Genomic DNA, 22264 nt, shown 5'->3' with positions numbered 1-22264 from the left:
GTCACAAACCTAAGGAGCCAATCCTGTTAATGGACAGGGTGACGCTTATGCATATCATTATGTGTAACCTATGGCAACCACTTTGGCAATGCACGAGCCAGCTGTAACCGTCATCGTAATTTTCTCACAACTGACTGCTAACTTTAACGTTACTACTGCTAATTACTACTTTGCAAGCGAGCTAAGTTTCAACAAGTTGCCGCTAAACGATGGCAGAGACGTGTTTTGTTTTTGTGACAGAGTGGCCGTTGGAATTTTGCATAGTGGGCGGGGCCTATGCAGAGTCGTACATTTTTAATGACTGAGGAGATGCCTTGGGAGGATTTTTACAAGGTAATTAAATGTATTTTGTAGAAACAACACATCAGACACAATTTATTATTTCAAGCAGAGCATTTTAAATGTCATAGAACAGGACTGGAGCTGCTCTTTAAGGAGTTGCATTTAAGATACAGAGCCAGCGCATTAATTTAGTATGGATAGACAGTTTAACCTGAACTACTTCATAGGTGTCCATTTAAAGGAATTAGTGGTCACCCTGCAGCCAATCAGACTCAAGTTTTCACCCAGACCCTGGTATAAATCTCAGTTATGAAAGCATTGCTAAGCTCCATAAGTGTGACCCTGACTTACCTTAATGTCATCAATCAGCAGCATAACATCTTGGGACAAGTAGAAGTCACTTAGATCAAACACTATTGGGTAGCACACCACCGTCTTGCCCAGGATACGATAAATCTGCAGGGAGATAAATACACACACACACACACACACACACACGCACACACAGTATTGCATCAGAAGACGGATGGCTCACAAGATGCCACGTATACATTATTCTGGGTTGTGTCTAAAACAAGTCATCAATCCTGGGAAAGAGGGGACACAACCACGGCTGATCACACACACACACACACACACACACACACACAGTACAGACACATAAGAGGTCCAAATGTCCCTTTCACACATAACAGTTGTCAAAGGGGCCGACACACACACTCGTGCAGACGCTGATGAGTATAATGCCCTCTGGCAGTCTGCCATCTTCCCCATAAATGTTCCATTATAATATTGTCTTAGCAATGCGTCGGGAGCCGTGATTCATTTGTTTGGCAACGTCTTTGTTTGAGGAAGCTGCTACAGCTTAACTTATTCTGTCACGCTATGACCTTCATTTGGGAGACACTGCAAACAACATCAGCAAGACACATTAGCACACACACACACACACACACACGGATGAACTTTAGAAACACACTCTTCCACAGCCACATAGTATGCACCCACACGGACACACACAGACTGCCTGGAAGCAGCTTAGAATATTAAAATGCAATAAGTCGTGCGAATAAGCAAGATCTATTCAGCATTCACTGATGCACACTGTATGGCTGATAAAGAGGGAAGTCTTGGAAGTGAATATTTTCTGTCTCTGTTGACTTTCTGAGCTGCAGGCGACTTTTTGGTAATTTATGCAGATCAATATGTGGGAGATGTGAGGGTGGTCACACATGACCAGTGCAACAGGTCAACATGCAGTTCACATACAGTTTGTGTGTGCCTGTAAGGGTATATATGCATGTATGTAGGTGTGTTTGCAAATACATTTACCTTGCAGGTCCCGATGCAGCCTACTGGCCTCTCTGGACGCCCACTCAACCCCAGCTTCTTATTGATGGCGAGGAAACGGTACGCCTGCAGAGAGATCACAACATACACATTGCACATGGTTTCACTGCTGCGCATAATCCCACTGCTCAGCTCTCTGTTCCCAGATAAAACCACAATCTACATCTCAATCATTTCCCTGCGATCCTATCAGCATTGCTTTGAGATTAAAAATATCACATTTGATTTGAAATGTCACGCCGCACAGTGCCATTCCACATGGTAATGAAAGTGTGACTCCATCATCTGTCAGTCCCACTGAGACGTTTCTGTTGTTACAACTCATAAGCTGAAATTACCTCCATATGGTAGAACCACCTACTGATATTAGCTGCGTGTAAAGTTATGAGACATGGAGATAATGAAAGGTCCCTGTGCTGCCATCAGCAGCGTGCTTAGTGGACCAAAGCACACCCATGGGCCCTGGAGCTGATAGCACTGTTGTACTGACACGCAGAGACCTCTAAAGAGAGACACTGATACCTAGCTGAGCTCTCATTAGCATGAATAAACAACAGCATGCTGTTTGGGATTTTCTGTGAAAGCCACTTAGAATATCATACACTGGTAAATATCTGTCTTAAAAATTAGCTGGTGGTACTTGACCCAGCAACAATAGGCCCCACCCCCAGTTAGTAGTGTTACATTTGTGTTTCCCTTTCCAGCATGGCACTTATTTAGTTTAAAAGTTTTTCCATCGTCAATTTTAAAAGTTCTGAGTCTTCATCTGCATTTTCTGAAAGCAGGTTTCTCTGTTAGCTAACATCTGTTGATTTTGTTGGCTGAAATTACAACTGTTGCTCAGAGATTCGTGACGCTTAAGCTAGCTTACAATTTGACGCTAACAAGCTAACATGGTGTTTTTGTTGGTTTAAATGCTGTCCCCAACGGACTCTACATGCTTACAGCTGACCTGAAATAAAAAAAGGAATAAGGAACTAGCTTAGTTTTTTTAAAGCAGGCTAAAGCTAGTTAGCTCTGAAATAAAGCACAGTTTAATACTTCATGGCCTATTTGGATGCTAACGACAGAAACATGCCAAGCAGCTCAGGGTTAGATTGATGCTTATTTCTTGAATTTTTCAAATTTTAAGTTCCATTTCCAGGAGTGAAAACACCTTTTAGAGAATTTCAACCAACCTATGATTGTTGCTAACATAAAGCTATATTAGGTATAGAGTTTGGCTGGAGTGTAAAGTTTCCCAGACCAAATAAAGAATAGGACAAAGTTGCTATCATTTCTCTACTCATTACTCAATATAGTTGCATTGTGGCTACCATGTAGATGATGAACCAGCCCTTAAGGAAGATATTTCTTACGTAATACACCACACTACTTAAACAAATTAAAATTTTCGCTCTTGTGGACTCCTCCAACCTAGGATTGGAACATGTTTGGGGAAGTAAATGGTAAATGGACTTATATAACGCTTTTCTAGTCTTGCGACCACTTAAAGCTGCTTTTACACTACATCACCCTTTCACACTCACATTCACACACTGATGGCAGAGGCTGCCCAACTGAAGTGCCCAGCTGTCAGTCAGTCATCACATTCACACACCGATGGCTATGCCACTGGGAGCAATTTGGGGTTCGGTGTCTTGCCCAAGGACACTTTGACATGTGACTGTAGCAGTCAGGGATCAAACCCCAACCTTCCAATGAAAGACGACCGACTCTACCACTGAGCCACAGCCGCCACAGTGAATTCCTGGTGTTTCAAGAAACTTTTACACATAAAGTCTCGTGAATCATGGAGAGTATTTAATAATCATGGTTATCTTGGATTGAGTTTAGACACTGTACATCCTTCAGAGTAAGCCTGTGTTACAAACAGGGGGAATGAAGTGTGACAGACATGAGTGGGAAGGTCCAAAAATGTACTGAATCATTGATCACTGTCGATGCAAGATGTAAAACCCAGCGTTTCAGGAGCTTGACCCATTGCAGCACGCTAGAGTGAGGAGCAAAAGTGAGTATAGTATATCTCTACAGCCTTTATACTCTGCCACTTTGATTTGACCATTACTTTTATGGTCTGTTTTGTGAGTCATTCAGCTTTATGGATGTGCAGTGATACTATAAATCACTGGAGTACTCCTTGGAAAGGTTAGAATATACCAACTTAGCCTTTCTCTTGCTGAGTATATAAATCAAAACATATTTCAGACTTGACATCAGATTGTCTTTCCACATTATGCATCCAAAAACCAGTTTCAGTCCTACTTTCAGCACCTGAATTGCTATAGATTGGAGTTAGGTATAGGTTTGTTTGAGCCATCTGTTCAATACATAATTTGTCAGCACGGTGTAACTCAAGCCCCTCTGCATCTCTACAGCACAAATACTGAAGTTTGATCACGTCAGAAGTTATAGGACTCCGTCTGGTCCCACAGTCTCAAGGTGAAAACCCTGAGTCAAGTCCGATCTTGAGTATAAAGTAACTTTATGAGCTGAGAAATGTTAACATCAGCAATGCAGGAAGTCCAGAGTATATAGGCTGGAGAGAATTTATGTTAATGCTGGCTGAAAAAGATGTGCTTAGGTCAAGTTTCACACTTAATTGGCAGAGTGGAATTCTGTGGTGCCAGTAAAGCCGGAAAAGGTATAACTCATACAGGTCCAATTTAACTTTTTGGCACTCAGCTTACACTAAAAATGAAAGCTCTGACCCCTTTGCACTAATTGTGGCACTTATAATCCTGTTGCACGAAAAGCAGATGAGTAGAAATCAGTGTCTGTGTCGCAGGTGCTGCAGTGATTACTGAGTTTTTGCATCAAAGGGCTCCCCAGTTCGTCAAAACAAAGCAGAGGGAAAGGTCATGGCCTCCCCCGCAGCCTCCTCTGAAACGCATTTAGAGACAGCGAGGAGAGTGCAGCAGCTCCAGCCGATCAGTTTCCAGAACATTTCTTTGGTGCTTCAGATAAAAGCTTCTCACCGCTGTGTCGCCTGCTGTCAGAACGCACTGATACAAAGATGGAGAGAGAAAGAAGATAGACATTGATTTCTCAGCTCTGCTTGCTCGCAGCCCAGTGGTGTGACACTCACCGCCACAAGCACTTGCACTATAGTGTACCTGCATGCTTCTGAAAATGGGAACAGAGCACTAATTCCCTTTGTGACAGTCTGTGAATTCTAAATTTAAATACCTCCAAATCTGTCCTATCATGAAACAGCATCAGTACGCCCACACTCTCACTGCAGGAAATCTGCCTATCAAGCCTCCATGCCGCAATCTCCCATCTCAAACAATCTGTAGTTTACAGCGTCAACCAAAAGGTGGTGCTCTGCTACTCCAGTGCACTTCCTCTCTGTTTGCAAAAGGCTGAGCTGAACACACAACAGGGTTAGAGCAATTAAAAGAAATTACTTTAAAAGAGGAGAAAAGCATAGTGTTTGAATAAAAAAGAGAAATGTTAATTGAGAGTAAGTGGCGGTGCAAATCACAGCCCTGACAGGCAAAGTAGAGACCTGGAGCAGAAAAGCCAAGAGAGGTTGGAGGAACTCTGCACCCAACTCTTCCTCCGTGCAGAATACCAATGAAGAAGGACAACACACAGGCAGCCTATCAAAGCATCCTTTCATTCCCCGACATTTCCACTGACTGCAGCACAAACGGCGAGCCTGACAGGTGGTACCCATCATAAAAATCTGTATTTAAAAGCTGCGTTTTACACATCTACAGCCGCTCCATAGGTGACGATTTACAACTACTTACTCCCTCACTGCATAACTTTAAATTCACCACAGGGAGTTCCACGATTTCATAGGCGCTCACACAGGAGGGGGTGGACTTCTGCACAGTTTCACAGCTGCTCTCCCAAACAGTAAATGTAAGTGTTGGTGTCACATAAACCTGCATTACAGCTGCTGACATCTAGAGGGACTTATAGTAATCGTGCAGGATCTGGGTTCAGCATCTTGCTAAAGAATTTGCGATCAAACATTCAGGTAATGATTGTGTTTCTGTAACCATCAAATTACCCCTTAATGTCTTTACAGGATAGAGCTGCATCCGAGAGTTCTTGGTTCATGTAATTGTTGTTCTAGATTGACTTTTAAGTAAGGAATAGGGCTCTAAATCCACAGTCACCCTCCCTTGTAAAATCTATTCTCAGCCTCTGTTGAATCTAATGGCTAATGCTGTCACTGTTAGTTAAATTAAGTGGCTATCTTCCGGGGTAACATAATTAAACTACATTTTCCTTAGACAGCATTTTCTTGCTGAGCCGTGTGAAGGAGTTTCGTAATAAGAAGGCTGGAACTTGGACGATAGCCCGCTGATTTGGCTCTCTGCCTGCTCAATCTTTAGACCCATTTCTAACAGATAACAATGTAAATTAGTGATTGAGCAAATATCCGACAGTTTAGCTTTCCTCAATAAAGGTGACTCAACCTGCTCTGTGGTGCAGTGAATAAGCTGAGTGACGCGACACTGCTGAAAAAAATGCTCGCCCTGGCACTTGAAAATCCTTTGCAGAAGGGGAAATCACAAGCAGAATACAAACTCATCCCACACGCAGCTTCAGTGTTGCTGCTAGTATATCTGGACTAGCTTTTCACTCTCCATCCACTTTAGTGTTGTGACGTTCGCGAACGATCTGATTCTTTTGAACGGCTCTTTGGTGCGAACGATGGGAACCGAGTCGTAGGTGAGAGCCGTTCTTTTTATAGGCCACTCCTCTCTATGCCAAATTACGGCAGGCAGCTTGTTTCAACTTCAGCTATACGAGGTCACGTGCAGCGGAATCATGTCACCACAACAGAGTGACGGTGAGCAACGTTATTTGTTTGTTGTTTTTTTTTTGTTGACATCTCTGTAGTCGTACAGAGTTGTATCATGAATTATAGGCATTATTCTGCTGTTTCCTTTTAAGTGTTAAAAGCGCGGAAATTTAAATATGCGTGTGTTGACACGGGAGAATATAGTGCAGGCACATTCGCGAGTCCGAACACTCTCTCACCACGGATCTCATGGCCGTTCGGCTCTCGGAAAGGAAAGGAGCCATAAGATCCGGCTCCCTTCAAAGAGCCGTAATTCCCAACACTAATCCAATGTAGTTCGCTTGCTGGCTGTGTGTAAGGTAAAGGTGTCAGGGAGGGATCTTTTCACAGTCAGTACTGACATGAGCACAGTTACCAATAGGGACATTTCTGTATATGTCACGCTGGGTTGTCTTCTCTCATACTGGTGATCATTGTGACTGTTGGTTCCTTTAACATGTAATTCACCACCTTTGAAGGAGGAAATTTAAGAATGATAATTATAACGATATGATATTATATAATGCAATGTGCAGCTTTTTAAAAAGTTTTACAGAAAAGATCTCAAATACTTTGTGTCAGACAAAATACAGAAAGTAGTCCCCATTATATTCCTGCAGCTATTGTCAAAACCTGCACAGCATCCTGGATTGACGTTCTGCTCCACTTGTGTATGAACCCTGGTTTCACTTTCGATTTAACCTGATTACATGGCGAAGAAGTTCAGCAACAATTTACAGAAGTTGGTTGGTGTCTCTATGTTTCCAAGTTGAGAACCTTTAAAACAGAGTAACCACTGCATTTTTTATGAACTGCCACTGCCACTTAAATAGAAGCCAGGGTCGGAGCTTTTACTCCAGCTGTGATGATGGGACTATTCTATGTGACATCTTTGTGTAAACACTATCTTTAAGATGGTTTCTTTTGAATCTGATGTTTTTGGAAAGCTGTCATATTTGACAAAAATAGTAGAATAAGACACAGAAGGGAAATAGGATATAATATAATTTCCCTGTAGAGTCTTTTAAGAGATGCAATCTTTTCCCAGAGCTCGTCTGTAGGACCTCCTTCAGAAGATTCCAGGTGTGGCTTTCAACTGCGACATGTGGAGAAAATGAGAGTCTGAAAAAACAAAATGTCGCCTGCATCGACTATCAGATGTGAAAGCGAGACAGAGGCGTTAAAAGGAAGGCTATTTTTGGGGCAAAGCTGTGATTTGCGAGGGGATAAGCTTCAGGGTGTACGGTTGGGAATAACACATTGCAAAATGTAATTGCCACTCTCCCATCATCAGCCAGCTGTTGTCAACACAATCAAACGGCTGCGAGGGACGAGGTGAGGTGAGCAAATGCAGCCTGCAGCGGCGGAGATGGTGGTGACTCCGAGATAAACAGATTCTGTCGAGGAAGAAACGTCTGTCTGAGCTTTTGGATTTAATATTCAGCACAGCGCCCGCTCTGACTCACAACTGCACATCCATCTGAGAGGCTGAGCAACACACCGCAGAAAGAGGTGAGAGAGGGGAGAGGAGGGGAAAGTTACAGGTATGACAGTTCAAAGGCAGCTGATGGACCTGGAGGGGAGAGTTGTTTGGACATAATGGGGGCGGGGCAGGACGGAGGCCCAGAGGGGAGAGCGGGGTTAGAGGAGTGGATTAGACGGATGGAGCAGGAGGTGGACAAAAGGTACAAAGAAAAAAGCAGAGCGATGACATAATAGGAAAAAAATTGTTTGTTTGTAGAAGGTGGCACAGAGAATAGAAGCAAAATAACAGACATGACAGATGAGGAACAGAGGCCAGGGAGGGGAGCAGGGTTTGATTGACAGGTATGACAAAGGAGAGGGAGAAGACTTCAAACAGTACACATGCAGATGAGGGACGGCGTCGAGAGGAGAGAGCAGGGTTTGAGTGACGGACACGGTGGGAGTGAAACAGAAGTTGGTGTTTGGTGTCCTGATATGACAGAACACATGGTGTAATCTGCTGCAGATGAAAGAAGCAGAGTGGACAGGAGGGAAGTAACAGCCAGTGCTGCACTCATTACTCACAAAATGTGAAACAGACCTTAAATTCCTTCCTTTTTAACAGTCATGTGATGCACAGTTTTCTGTTATCTTTGCTTTTGTAACTTAAAGTTAAACCTGAATATATTTGATAAGGGATTTGAAAGGATTTTTATAAGCCGACTCGATGGCAGAGTCAGATTACATTATATTCTTTGAATCCCCTCCCTCTTGTCGAGAACATGCACCTTCATTTCAAGTGACATCAGGGATTTTCATATTTCCTATGGGTTTTGGATTGTGAATTTCAGTTAAGTATTGCAATGGGGCTGCCAGAACAATAGATAATACTGTAGATATACTGTAGATACTAAAGCTTAAGTGTTTGATAAGCAACAATAAGATAAAAAAAATAGGTGTTAATTGAACAAATTGAATGAAATAAAGATGTATATATAAAGGTAGAGAGAGAAAGAGATATAGATATAAACCACACTTACTGAAGGGGACAAATTGGCGCCACAATATGCAGCCAAATGCTCAAAGGTTAACAAGGTTGCTAGCTGTAGCAACGAAGGGTGCATTCAGACCTGACAGGACTGATTTGATTTAGGTGAGAACATAAATGCACTTAAAGTAGGACTTAATATGGGAAGCAAACCCAAAAAACTGTGCATTGTGGGTTGTTAAACGATGTTGACACTTGCAGAGACAGACATGCAGCGAGGTAGCAAGATCAGTCTAGGACAGCTAGGGAGCGACGAGGTGAGGGCTCTAATAGAAATATGGGCTGACCAAACAATTTCACAAATGCTGATAGAAACGCACACGAACACGGAGGTGTTCAAACTGTTCAAGGAGAAACTAAAGGAGAGTGGAGCTGAATGATCAGTAGAACAGTGTCGGTTCATAGTAAAATAAAAATCAGACAACAAAACATTAAAGTCCGCGTTTCTCTCTCTTCTTGTTCTCTCTTTGTTTACTTCAGGGAGTTTTCCCACGTGGAAATTCTGACCAATCAGAGAGCAGTTTCCTCGTGCATCAAAACCTTTGGTCAGCTGGTAAAAGAGTTTGTGTGAACACAAACCAAACTGGAGGCAAATTGCAACATAGTAAGTGCACTCGTAACTGTGACACGTATTGCATGAAGTCATATCAAGGTCCAGATAAGTTTTGGCTCTTTATCAAACAAAAGACTGACAAAATAATCCAATACACATGTCAAAAAACATTACATGAAAAACAACAGTGACAACAACAATGACTGTCAACAGAAAATATCCCAAACCCTCTCACCCTCTGTCTCTCTTGCCACACAGCTGAACAGGAAAAATAATGTGAAACCACACCCAAGTGCTCACTACTGGAAATGAGAGTAAGACCATAAAAAGGAGGGCAACGTAAGGAATATTCAATACAGGTAAAATACACATCATGGCACGTCAAAGGATTGTCTACCAGAGGGGACAAACTTAATATTGTTGGTCTGTCTCAGTGTTTTTCTTGGAGCTGATCCCACTGAACGACCAGAAGTTTAACACTTTTTCACTATATATAATGATTGATCCAAACGTTGTATATAGCGAAGATCAAAAGCAGGCCTAGCATAGGTTAGCTTCAACCTCCTCATTTTGCTCGGAAAAACTGAGAGTCAGGATTCCACAGTTTCTCATTCTTCCTGCTGATGCCTCACGTCTTGTTGGCTTGTCCTCTTAAAAGTTCATTTTTTCTGTTTGGATGCTAAAACTTATTTCTGGGGTCTTTACCCTGTTGGTAGTGATGCCACCACACAGAAACTTTTTTTCTGTTGTTGCTTGCAGACAACAGTGACGAAGAGTCGAATACAAAGTCAATGAAGAGCGATTGTTTCCCTCCGCTGGGGGAGGAACCTGCACTGCACTCTGTCTCTATACTCTGTGGTTTGGAAACAATAGAGTGCGAATGAGGTTGGAATAACTTTTTTGCTTATCTTCTTTTATTTGCTAAAGAACGAGTGAGTATCATAATGCTGACACCGAGGCTCGTTCAAAAGCCGTCACGTACTTTCAAGGATCTAAAACAAGCTGTTTCTGAGTTTGAGCTGAGTTTGCTCAGATCGTTCTTAAAGAAGATCGGATTTTCCTCCATCTGCAGCTTACAGCTCCTTTATATTCTCTTAAGAAGCTCCTTCATCCCAGCAGCTCATCTGCTTTCTCCGACCTCCCAGTATTCGAATGCAGCAGTGAAACAGTTGTTGAGATAAAAAACGGAGTGACTCGATATTAACCGTGCTCCATATCACATGTCAACATGTGGGAGATCGTTCATCTCCTACAGACCTGTCTGAGCCACTCAGCTCCATGCATCTCCAATTCGCCAAAGTGACACAATGACGGCTCCACCATTACGCTGGTCAATCAACATGAACAATCACTGCTCAGCTGATCAGTCACTCCAGCCAATCTGCAGCCTTGCTGTGATTGATGGGACAATCAAGAGGAAAATCTTAAGAGCAGGAAGTCTCGGAAAGACAAACAGATGGGCCGACTGAGCCGAGGTCTGCTGGGATATCGATAGCTACAGTAAAATGTAATCAGTAAGGCGCCAAGTGAGCTTTGGTGAAAGCCCTCTCTCCAACAGTGACTGTCCAATCATAGCTACAGTACGGCATAGCAGGTCTGCAAAGCTCTGTATTTCCCTACGTGCTGAATTACATGAGGCTGTTGTAAGAGATACTGAATGTGGAGCTTGGAGGATATTTTTTCAAACCAAAAACCAAAAGCAAAAGTGTAAGGATGGATTAAATAGTGTGTTTGTCTGCTCTACTGTAAGCAGATGAAGTTAGCATGCAGGGCTCATTAGTTATCTTCAGTAGTAAAATAACCTTCTGTCACTTCCAACGGTAATATTAAAAATATAATTAGTTAACTAAATTACTATACTGGGTTACAGGTTGTGTTGCAAAATGCTCAATTTAAAGAAATAATCTTGAAGATTTTCATTTAAATAAATGTTAAGTCACAATCTATCACCGAATGAGGTAACACAATGGTGATTGAGCCTATGGCCCACTGATGAAAGCCTTTGCATTTGCAGTATTACAGACTGGGTGTCTGTGGCGACTTTCACAGAAAAAATCTCAAGCAGCGCCCAGTTAGTGACGCGTTTTCCATCAGCCAGCAGTGGTTGGTCTGCCAGAGAGGGTAGGCGGAGCTAAGCGGCTGCTTTTCTGGTCTCTGCAAGTGTTGCGAGTAAACAGTAATCTACTATGGCTGAACAAACAAAGAAAAGATGGATGACTACAGATACAACTTCAAAAATAAGTGAAAATCCAAAGAAAAAGAAACAAACTCGACACTCAGATGAAGGCAAACAGTCTAAAAAGGAAAGCGACCGTCAGCCATGAAAATCAAGAGTTACAACCAGAGCCAACCGTGGACGTCACACATGCAACACTGTCTGGATATCTGGGAAGTGTGCTCCCAGAGTTACCATTCATTAAAACTGAGATATTCGAGATTACCACTTTAAGACTGACACATCCACTGTGTGCTACAAGAGAGGATCATGTTGGCAGTCATGTCACGCTCTGCCTCTGGGGAGTTTACCTGAGCTAGGTTTCACAAATGTAATGAATTTGTCCTCATTCTTCTTTTTGCATGTAAGAGAATAAAAAGTATCTGGCATCTATAGCATCATAGCCGATAATCATCTAATATTTTAGTCTCTGAAAACATTTATGCAATAATCTGATATTACAATTTTTTTCTCAGATTGTAGGAAAAATTGTGGAAATGTGTTCTACCATGCAAAATGTGATTGTAATTTCAACATTACTAATTTGGATCAACAGGTAACAACTAGTCAAATGACACGCAACAACCCAGCTTCAGCCTCAGTCTTTAACGTTACGAGACACTGAATTAGCATAGCACCAATTATGTAGCCATTGCTCTTTTTGATAAGCTGGAAACCTAAAAAAGTCAGCTGAAGATGGTGTAATAAACTAACACACAACTCCAGTGTTAGCTGGCTAGCTAATTGTTAAAGTTAACGACATTAGCATCGGGCAGTCATTCCCTCTGACCAAAATTAGCACTTGTTGGCTAAAAATGAGAAGCCTGCTTCTTTCAACTGGTGTCTGAAGTCAAAGAGCCATTGTTTAGAAAAGTAGCATATTTCATTTAAAGCTGCATGTGTGCTGTGACAGAAGAGAGAGCTGGGGGTGAGCCGGGTAAAGCCAGTGAGTGACCAATGAGTGACGATTGTGCTTGCATTACCTTGACCAGCTCCTTCTGAGGCCAGATCTGGATGGGCTCCACCTGCTGGGGCGTCTGGGTCTGAATGCCATACGTGTTCAAAAACACCTGCAGTCTACACACACACACACACACACACACACACACACACACAAGACACAAAATGATGATGTTAAATTATAAATGTGGGGAATTTCACATTTACCTGTTAGCTTATTTTCAGCACTGGTGCCCTTTTGAAGTTGATTAATGTCCCCCCTACCTGCTGTTTGGAAAATACACTTTTCTGTGACTTAATATTTTTTGAAAAGAGAAAGTAGGATTTATTCAGCTTGTTATCCCCTTGTAAATCTGCTGTGTAGCTGTTAACCTTTAAATATATCGAAGTAATTTAGCTTGTAAATCTGCAGCTTTATGAGTCTATAGATCTTGAAGCTACAGCCCTGTCAATAGAGCCTTAATAAATCTTTTGACCTTGTGTTCTCTCACATATCAAACTCATGTAAATCTGCGCTATTGTAAATCTTTATCTATTATGAAGCTGTAGCTGCTATTGAACCGCAGCATGTAGTGAAGAGTGAGTGCGTCGCAGTGAGAGAGATGATGCATAGTCCTGATGGGGAAGCAGCAGTAATTGAAGCTACAGGTTAACAAGCTTCGGAGTCGCTTGACCCTGTTTGACTTGCACGCACACACGCATGTTTTTATGCGCACACACGCACTGAAACGAACCCACGCACACGATAAGAAGAGCGACAGATGATGGCAGAGGTCAGCCTGAGCTCCGGCTTTATGAGCTCGCCACAATCGCAGCACGGAGAGAGCTGAATAGGAGAGAGGGGCCGAATGCAACAGCGCTTTATGACCTGAAACACATTAGAGACACACAAACACAGGCACACACACACACACACACAGACACATTACCTCTGGCTCTCTGCTATCAGGGCCACGTGAATCACAACATCATTCTCAATGGGACCCTGTGAAAGAGAGAAAAGAGACGTTAACATGTGAACCGCGGCTCTGCTGTATGTTGCATCAGTGGTTTTATTACATTGGTGTGTGGCTTTACTGTTGTGAAAAAGCTGTAAATCCCATAACTGTGCACCTTTGCACATGCTTAGAGTGTTTATATATGATGTTTATTATGCCTACTGTATATTCTAGTGCATGTTTATAGCATGTATTCTATAGATACTGTATATATCATTTTGTTTTATTATTTCAATGTATTCTTATATATTTTTAAAGTGTGTGTTTTATAGATATTTATATTCTTACTGGTGTATTTTAATCTGTTCTGGTTTTGTTTATTGTTTATTTACTTTTTTATGTATACATTTGTCTGTTCTTGTGTTTATGTAAATTCACTCTGCATTTATTGTTCCTGTGTAAAACAATGTATTGTTCCTGCTACTGTAACATAATGATTTACCAGTATAGGATCAATAAAGTACATCTATCCCTCCATTTATCTCTATGTACAACTGTGCTAATGCAAACCTGTTGATCTGTACAATGGAAAAACAGACATTTGGATCCAAGTGCTCATTCTGTTACTTTTCAATGGCCCCTAATGGCGATATAGGGTAATTGTGGGAGTACACTTCCCAATTTAACCAGACGTCCACCGTTGTAACTCTTGATTTTGATAGATAGATAGATAGATAGATAGATAGATAGATAGATAAATAGAGACAAAGAGATCGAGAAAGGAAGAGAAGGACAGACTATCCAGCCATTCATTATCTTAATCACTTATCCGTTTCAGGGTCGCGGTGGAGCTGGAGCCTATCCCAGCTGTCATTGGGCGAGACACGGGGCACACCCTGGACTGATCACCAGTCAGTCACAGGGCTGACTCATAGAGACAGACAACATTTCACACTCACATTCACACCTACAGACAATTTAGAGTCACCAATGAACCTAACGAGCATGTCTTTGGACTGTGGGAGGAAGCCGGAGTACCAGGAGGGAACCCACATGTACACGGGGGGAACATGCAAACTCCACACAGAAAGGCCCACTACGTCCAAACAGGGGTTCGAACTAGGAACCTTCTAGCTGTGAGGCAACAGCACTAACCACTGCACCACTGCGCAGCCCAACGAGAGACTATTGCTGATTAAATAAAAAGTCAGTTTATCCCTTGTAAAATGACAGCAGTCTGTTATTGCTACCTTGTCTCTCACACAGTTTATATAAAAGTACAACAGTTGATAAGACATGTGAGAGATCCGGGCTGTGATGGATGGAGCTAACAAGAAAGAGGGAAATGTAAAAGTGACGTCTTATCTGCTCTGGTGCTCGCACAGTCGAGTTAAAATCACAATAAATAGAGACTTAGAATAAACAAAAAAGATATTAAGAAGTAATATACTAGTTATGATTACATTTTTTAATAAGTGAGAAGAGGAAAAAAGTTAAACAATGTTTTGATTGTAATTTTAAGCCTTTTGTTAAAAGTCCTTCTTATTTGATAGTTGCAGCTTCTCTAATGGAAGGATTTGCTGCCTTTCTCATTTTCATCCTAATACCCTCGGGAGCAATGGCATGACTAATGGGCAGGAAAAGTCAGAGAGTAAATTATGGCGGGCGTTTGTCATTCATCTTGACATGTTACAGACTAAATGACTATAAGAGGAATCAACAAAACAATCAGTTATGACTCAATAATTCATCTCTGTCATATAAACAGACGTTAACTGTCCAGACATAATGCTGGTTTGTGTCGTTTAAATTAATCTCAACCGTTAAGAACTACAAAATGACTTGTATAAAGGAGAGAGATAGACAAACACATGTTTGTTGCTTTCGTAAGCCTCAGAAGGAGCCCATCATGGCGGCACTTAAACAAGCCCCACTACATACTGACAGTCACAATTGTCCACAACAGAGCAACACATCACTCATGCAGGGTGAGAGGCAGCATGAGAGACAGGGAGTAAATAAAGGGAAGAACAGGGGAGAGGAGGTTTTCTCCGCAGTAATCTCAGATGGGCTCGTGGACAATCAGGAAAAACGCACAGAGGAGACATCACAGTTTTTCTGCGCGCAGAGGAGCACCTGAATGCATCACAGGGAATAAACCGCATGCAAATGAAGTCAAGGTGTTAGACGGGTTGAATTTTTAAATTTGCAAGTACAAAAGCTGGTATTGTGTTTTGGGAACAGAAAAAAAGTAAAGTATCTGACCCTATTATATTCAGAAAAGACAGACACTTTTATCTCTGTCCATGTGGGTTTATATGGCTGTAAATGTAACTCACAAGAGTGAGCAGTCAGTCACTTTAAGTGTGTGCGGCCAGGGACGCTGGAAGACATTTATAATAGGCGATGCTTAGAGAGTGTGAGTCTATATAATGATGAAAACTGCACAGAGATAATGATGCAAGAGATGTGGTCTATAATCAGTTCATCATGCAGCAGTTTACAGTCATGCAGAGCAGATATGCACATAGCAGCGCACATTCACTGGACCTGATCTTATAAGACAGGGTCACTCTGTCACTTTTAGGGGGGACTCTATTACACAGCACAGTCTACACACTTTACTGATAAACTGAGTTACAATCGGTTAAATAATACAGCAACAAAATTGCCATTCTAACTCTCTCACCCACCCATAAAAGCTCTCTGTCTTTGGGGAGTTTATTGTTTTAAAATTATAAAGTTAATAATCCATCAAACCTCCAAATTATAGAGAAACTCTAGTTAATGTAGCCTGCCAGAGGAAGCTCGTTAACTTGTATTCATTTAATGATAACAATCCTCTCAAATATACTGGTGTAGTACACCTTACCCAGTGAAAAGGGAGAAAACACAAGTTTAAACATACTTGATTAACTGATGGTTATAATTCAGCCTGATTTTAAGGTGTGCTGCACGCATAGCACACCTACTTCCTGTTTCCATCTGTATTGCAATATATGTTATTCTTAAACCTCACATTTTTGTATTTTGTTTTTATAGCTTTAATTTAGGAGAGGTGAATGCACACCGATCAGCCAAAACATTATGCAGAAGATCCTTTAAGTCCTGTAAAGTCGTGAGGTGGGGCCTCCATGGACCAGACTTGTTTGTCCAGCACATCACACAGATGCTCAATTGGATTGGGATCTGGGGAATTTATAGACCAACACCTTGAACATGTTGTTCCTCAAACCATTCCTCAACCATGTTTGCAGTGTGGCAGGGCGCATTATCCTGCTGAAAGAGGACACTGCCATTAGGAAATATTGTTTCCATGAAGGGGTGCACTTGGTCTGCCACAATGTTTAGGTAGGTGGTTCGTAAGTAACATCCACATGAAGTGCAGGACCTAAAGTTTCCCTGCTGAACATTCCCAAAGCATCATACTGCCTCCACCGGCTTGCCTTCTTTCCATAGTGCTTCCTGGTGCCATGTCTTCCCCAGGTAAGAGATGCACACGCGGCCGGCCATCCACATGATGTAAAAGAAAACATGATTCATCAGACCAGGCCACCTTCTTCCATTGCTCTGTGGTCCAGTTCTGATGCTCACTTGTCCATTGTAGGTGCTTTCGGTGGTGGACAGGGGTCAGCATGGACACCCTGAGCGTTCTGTGGCTACTCAGCCCCATACACAACAAACTATCATGCACTGTGTGTTCTGATGCCTTTCTATCAGAACCAGTTTAAGCTACAGTAGCTCTATTGTTGGATCTGACCACACGGGCCAGCCTTCATTTACCTGGCATATCAGTGAGCCTTGGCCGCTCATGACCCTGTTGCCAGTTCACCGGTTTTCCTTCCTTGGATCACTTCTGGTAGGTCCTGACCGCTGCAGACCGGAAACACCCCACAAGAGCTGCAGTTTTGGAGATGCTCTGACCCAGTCGTCCAGCCATCACAATTTGGCTCTTGTCAAAGTCGCTCACATCCTCATGCTTCCCCTTTTTCCAGCTCCCAACACATCAACTTCAAGGACAAAATGTTCATTTGTTGCCTAACATCATCCACTGACAGGTGCCATTGTAACGACATTATCAGTGTCATTCAGTCGACCTGACAGTGGTCATAATATTATAGCTGATTGCTGTATAAAACAAGTGTTATCTTGATCATCAGGAATTGTCCATAACTTGTTTTCGTGTGTTGTAAGCAGAGTTGATCGTCTTCACTGCGCTCTGTAACGCTCCATTCAGGGCCATTTAGGCAGCAAGCAGCAGCGTGTGACTCACAGGAGCAGTGGCCTTTCATCTTGTTCTCATTGTGAGGATGCCCGCACACACAAACGCACACACATGTACACACCTGCAAACACAGAACATATTAATACATTAATGACGCCACATGAGCACCGACACAGGCGTGCAGAGATGCTCAGATTCAGTCGGTGACAGAAAACAGAGCCAGGGAACAATACACACAAGTAAGCATGATTGCTGATCCTAACACACACTCGCAGAAAGCTGGGAGCCATTTTGTTTGGTCGATAAGAGCAGGTTTTAGCCAACAACCTCGTTATCATCAATCAGAGAGGAGAGAGAGAGAGAGCCGGGAGAGAGGGGAGGCTCAGGAGGAAAAAACAGACGTCTGAACACAAATCTCTCCTGATGAACGAGGGAGCCACGGCGTCTAAAATGCTGCAATGCAACTCTCTCATTAGCGCTGGTCTCCGAGCAGACAAAGGACTCATTTGGAGAAGGAGAAGATATGAAAATGCATAAAGGAGACACCAGAGAAATGAACTGCCTCACACTGCATCTGAACCTCAGTGACTGTGCAACCACCAAGAGGACAATGAAATGAGTCTTTAAGCAATCTTTCCAGGCATCCTGCAAACATCAATGTAGTGTGACTGAGAGTGGAAAAGGAGAGATGTGGTGTTTCACCAAATGAGCTCTGCAGCAGACAGCTAAGAGGTAGTTAACAAATCATATTGGAGCCTGGCTGTGCCAGACTGTGTGGCCAACAGCTCAGGCCAAATCTAACAGCTTAAAGATCTGTAGCACTCTCTGGAATTGGATTTCAGACTAATTAATGGAAGAAAAGAAGCTGGTAAAACAAATGGTTTGCAATTGAGCACAGGTTATTAAAGTTTTGGCACAAAGGCATTGTGATACGTAGTGTAATAGAAAATCGTCTGAAATGCCCAAATAGTAAGGCAGCTTTGAAGCAACAGGCGCCATCTTCGTTTTCTTAAAGCAGAAACGCATGTGAATGAAATATTTCTTGACTGTTAAACATGCTCTGCTGTCGTCTCCACCTACACATCGAACCTACACGCTAACCTATAAAAGCTACGGGTTCAATCAGCTCCTCCTGGGGAATTCTAGAGGAAATTGTGAACCGCAGTAGAAGAAGAGAAGACGGGCTTGGTGAGGAAGGTGAGTAAGCCACAAAAATGAATTGCATCACTTCAACATGAAATAACTCCTGGAATGCACTCAACTTCACAGACTGATATCTAACAGTTAGTTTCCTGGAGGGAGCTCTGCTGTTGGGGGAACACCGGGGATTCAGCCGGAGATACAGCTCCAGGGCAGCATGTTATTGATCTCAACAAGAGACAAGTTTGCTGTGACATGAAATCAGAACATCTAAATATCTTGTTTACAAGAGAATAAAAACATCACCGCTGGAACTCTTCACAAATAAACTCGGTGGAGTTGTAGTGTTTTTGCAATCATTTCTTATTTAAACTCAATGCAGGCTATAATCAGCCTACAGCACAAAATAACATCTGCTATAAATATATATTCTTTAATTAAAGGAAAAGCTCAATAATTGTGATAATATGCTTCTTGCCAATAATAAGGAGTTAAAACACTCTTATATGTTTTATAATCGGCATAAGTCAGTCCCTCCAGGAAGTTGTGATGTTGTGTTCCTGCGAATTCATGCAAATTCAACCAATCGTCGCAACCATTCCCCGTGCGCTTGAAGTCATTTACGTCACCAAACTCACTTCTTTGATATTCAAATATTGATCCCTGATGTCTGCAGTGTTGTATAAACATTGGAGGGAATGTTTTATTGTTTCTTTAATATGCTAGAGACATACTTTTACTTTGCAGGGAAGCAGACAGCTGATCCGTGCTAACGAGGCTCCAGTGTGGTCGTCTCTGTTTCATGTGCAACCTAATCTGGCCTCCAACAACAGTGTCTTTATGGAGACTCTATACAGTGATTCCATGATAATAAATCCAACACTCAATGTATTCTTGTGATGATTTACCCATGTTTCTGTGCTTAAAAACTCAGCCATCCACTTCTTTGTGATCTCTTGTGTTGAGTCTATTGACCAATCAAACCTTTGCACATATGGATAACATTGAATGTGCACGTGCAGTGCGAAATGAGCATTTCATGGCTATTGACTTTAGTGTTGTTCAGTTTTTACACATTTTATTTGGAATTTTGACACGGAAATCAACAGGAAGTGATGTCAGAAGATTAACAGCTTTCTGCCAATAGATGGCTTTATTGGAGCGTGTTTTCCAGTCGCTCACAGTGGACGTGTTATGTGTTAAACAAAAAAAAAAAAGCCTGAAAACATCCCAACTAGCACTGCAAAATCAGACATTTTTGGCTGCAACAATCACAGAAAAGACTGATAAGCCAGCAGCTGGTTAGCTTAGCTTAAAGACAGACACAATCACAATGGTGTGGCCCATTAGTATGTTGACCCCTCTTTGGCTGTCACCATCTTGGTGTTTTTGAATCAGAAGTGACGATATCTGGACGAGAGGATTGATGCACATTGTTCTGTCTCAAAAAGTACAAAATCAACACCATGTTGAAAAAGATCAAAATGTTAACTGAGGTAATTGATCTTTTTATTTATACCAGTAGAGTCTCCCCCTGCAGGTTGAAAGAAAATGCAGGTATAAGATAGTTCAGCTTTAGCTTTACTTTGGAAACCAAGAGGCTACATCCACTTCTTTTACACAGATTATGGTATTAAATAGCGAGCTTGCTAGCCAGTTTCCCCTGCTTTCGGCCTATAGGCTAAGTAAACTGAATTTCCTCGAACAATAAAGTATCGATCTATCTTTCTAAACAGGCATAAAACAGTTTCACTCTCACCACTTCCATCAGGGGCTGTTTAACACCAAGCACACTCCCTGGCAGATCCATGAACTGACGGACAAAATTAGAGATTGGCTGAAGAATATTCTGGAGCTTTTAGCATCTTAAGAGACAGATATTTCCTCAGGCGTTGGTTCAAACAAAAACACAGCTAAAAGGAGAGTGAAGATCAGATGTACATGTTGGACACAAACATCCCTCCAAATGAATTCCTACAAAGTCAATCAATGACTGTATGTAACCATATATTTAAAAAGGTTGTTGTCCATGACTTTGTGAAGACTTTTATGCATCAGTAGGACCTGTGGATCATCTCTGCGTCATGAGAAAGTATGTTTCTTCTTCCAGTTTTGAGTGCTCTTCTTATAATATTGACCTATTCTTGCAAATACACAACCCAGAATATGAAATATGTTTGTTCCTGAGAGTACTCCAGCACAAGAATATTGAATACATAAACACTGTGCACAAGAGGGCATGTGCAGGAGCAGAGACCTCAGAGTCACCACAGAGCAGACCTTGTGCTTTGTTAGCCTGAGGTTTGAGGGTGAGGTAGAAAAAGATCACATCAGTAATGCAGGGACCGGCTACCAACCAGTACAACTGCACCAATCATTAATTAAATCAGTGGATACCACAGAGCTCTGCCTTGAATTGATATGGAAATAAGATTCATTTATTCATGAATTGAGCACAACAAAGCTGAAACAATGCAGAGAGGTATTTAATATTAACTTGAGGCCCATTGTAGGAGATGCAGTGTAGGCCATCAGTGAAGTGTGTGGTTGTAACAGGAAGTTAGCGGGTGTTTTGAGCAGCGTGACTTGGTGATAGTAACACACACTCAAGTCTTTAAAAATGGAAATTAAACTAAGTGCTGTATTTAAAGAACTTCTGGTCCCATACGGAGCATCCTGCAGAATCAAGTCAGGTTTATTTTTTAATCATATAACCAATCGCACATATCAAAGGACTGCGTATAAAGGGGCTTAATCGGTTAGCAATCACAAAACAAAATATTAACACTATCTGAAACTTAGCTAGGGAAAAGAGAGAAAAATCTTTGCCAAAACAAATGAAAAGAAATCTGTCTGCAGGCGACACAAAAGGCTGCAGCAGCAAAAGGACATTAGTCTACACCTGAAAAACACCGACTCAGCACTCCTGCAGTCACAGCCACGCTGAGCAAGACTGGTCTGGGCCAGTTTAAATAATGCTTATCATTAGACAGTAGTGCTGCTGTTATTTTATCTTTTTATTACCATAGAAAAAAATTATTAATTATTATTAATTATAAATTATACACATTATGAAGGGTCATCTGTTAAGCCAAAGCCCCACAATTTCAACTTTTGTGCAGGATAAGTTCCCTGGTTTTTACTTTAGTTATAGTCCAAGGATAAGACTAGGACTTCGGCACAGTGGTACCAAAGCCTTTATCCTTGAAAAAGTCTGTATGGTTAAAATATAGTAACAGCCAGTAGACATTTAGGTTAGCTTAGGTTTATAAGGTTACAAAGATA

At 41.8% G+C, this 22264-nt stretch overlaps 1 protein-coding gene across 3 annotated transcripts in view; it reads right to left on the bottom strand.

Annotated features, from left to right (window-relative positions):
- Positions 1-22264, bottom strand: part of phkb (phosphorylase kinase, beta) — a 128560-nt gene that overhangs the window by 21477 nt on the left and 84819 nt on the right. For all 3 annotated transcript variants that reach the window (XM_069676780.1, XM_069676709.1, XM_069676629.1), the window contains 4 exons: positions 13606-13661; positions 12700-12793; positions 1615-1698; positions 634-738 (listed from right to left, as the gene is read on the bottom strand). In XM_069676780.1, coding sequence (XP_069532881.1) covers positions 634-738; positions 1615-1698; positions 12700-12793; positions 13606-13661 — 339 coding nt within the window. The remainder of the gene's footprint in view (positions 1-633; positions 739-1614; positions 1699-12699; positions 12794-13605; positions 13662-22264) is intronic.

The sequence above is a fragment of the Semicossyphus pulcher genome, unplaced genomic scaffold (genome assembly GCF_022749685.1).
Source record: "Semicossyphus pulcher isolate SPU_LCO1_2020_fin unplaced genomic scaffold, fSemPul1.0.p SCAF_1, whole genome shotgun sequence".
Lineage (NCBI taxonomy): Eukaryota > Metazoa > Chordata > Actinopteri > Labriformes > Labridae > Semicossyphus > Semicossyphus pulcher.
The sequence above is the reverse complement of the archived record's forward strand: the minus strand, read 5'-3'. Positions and strand labels throughout refer to the sequence as shown.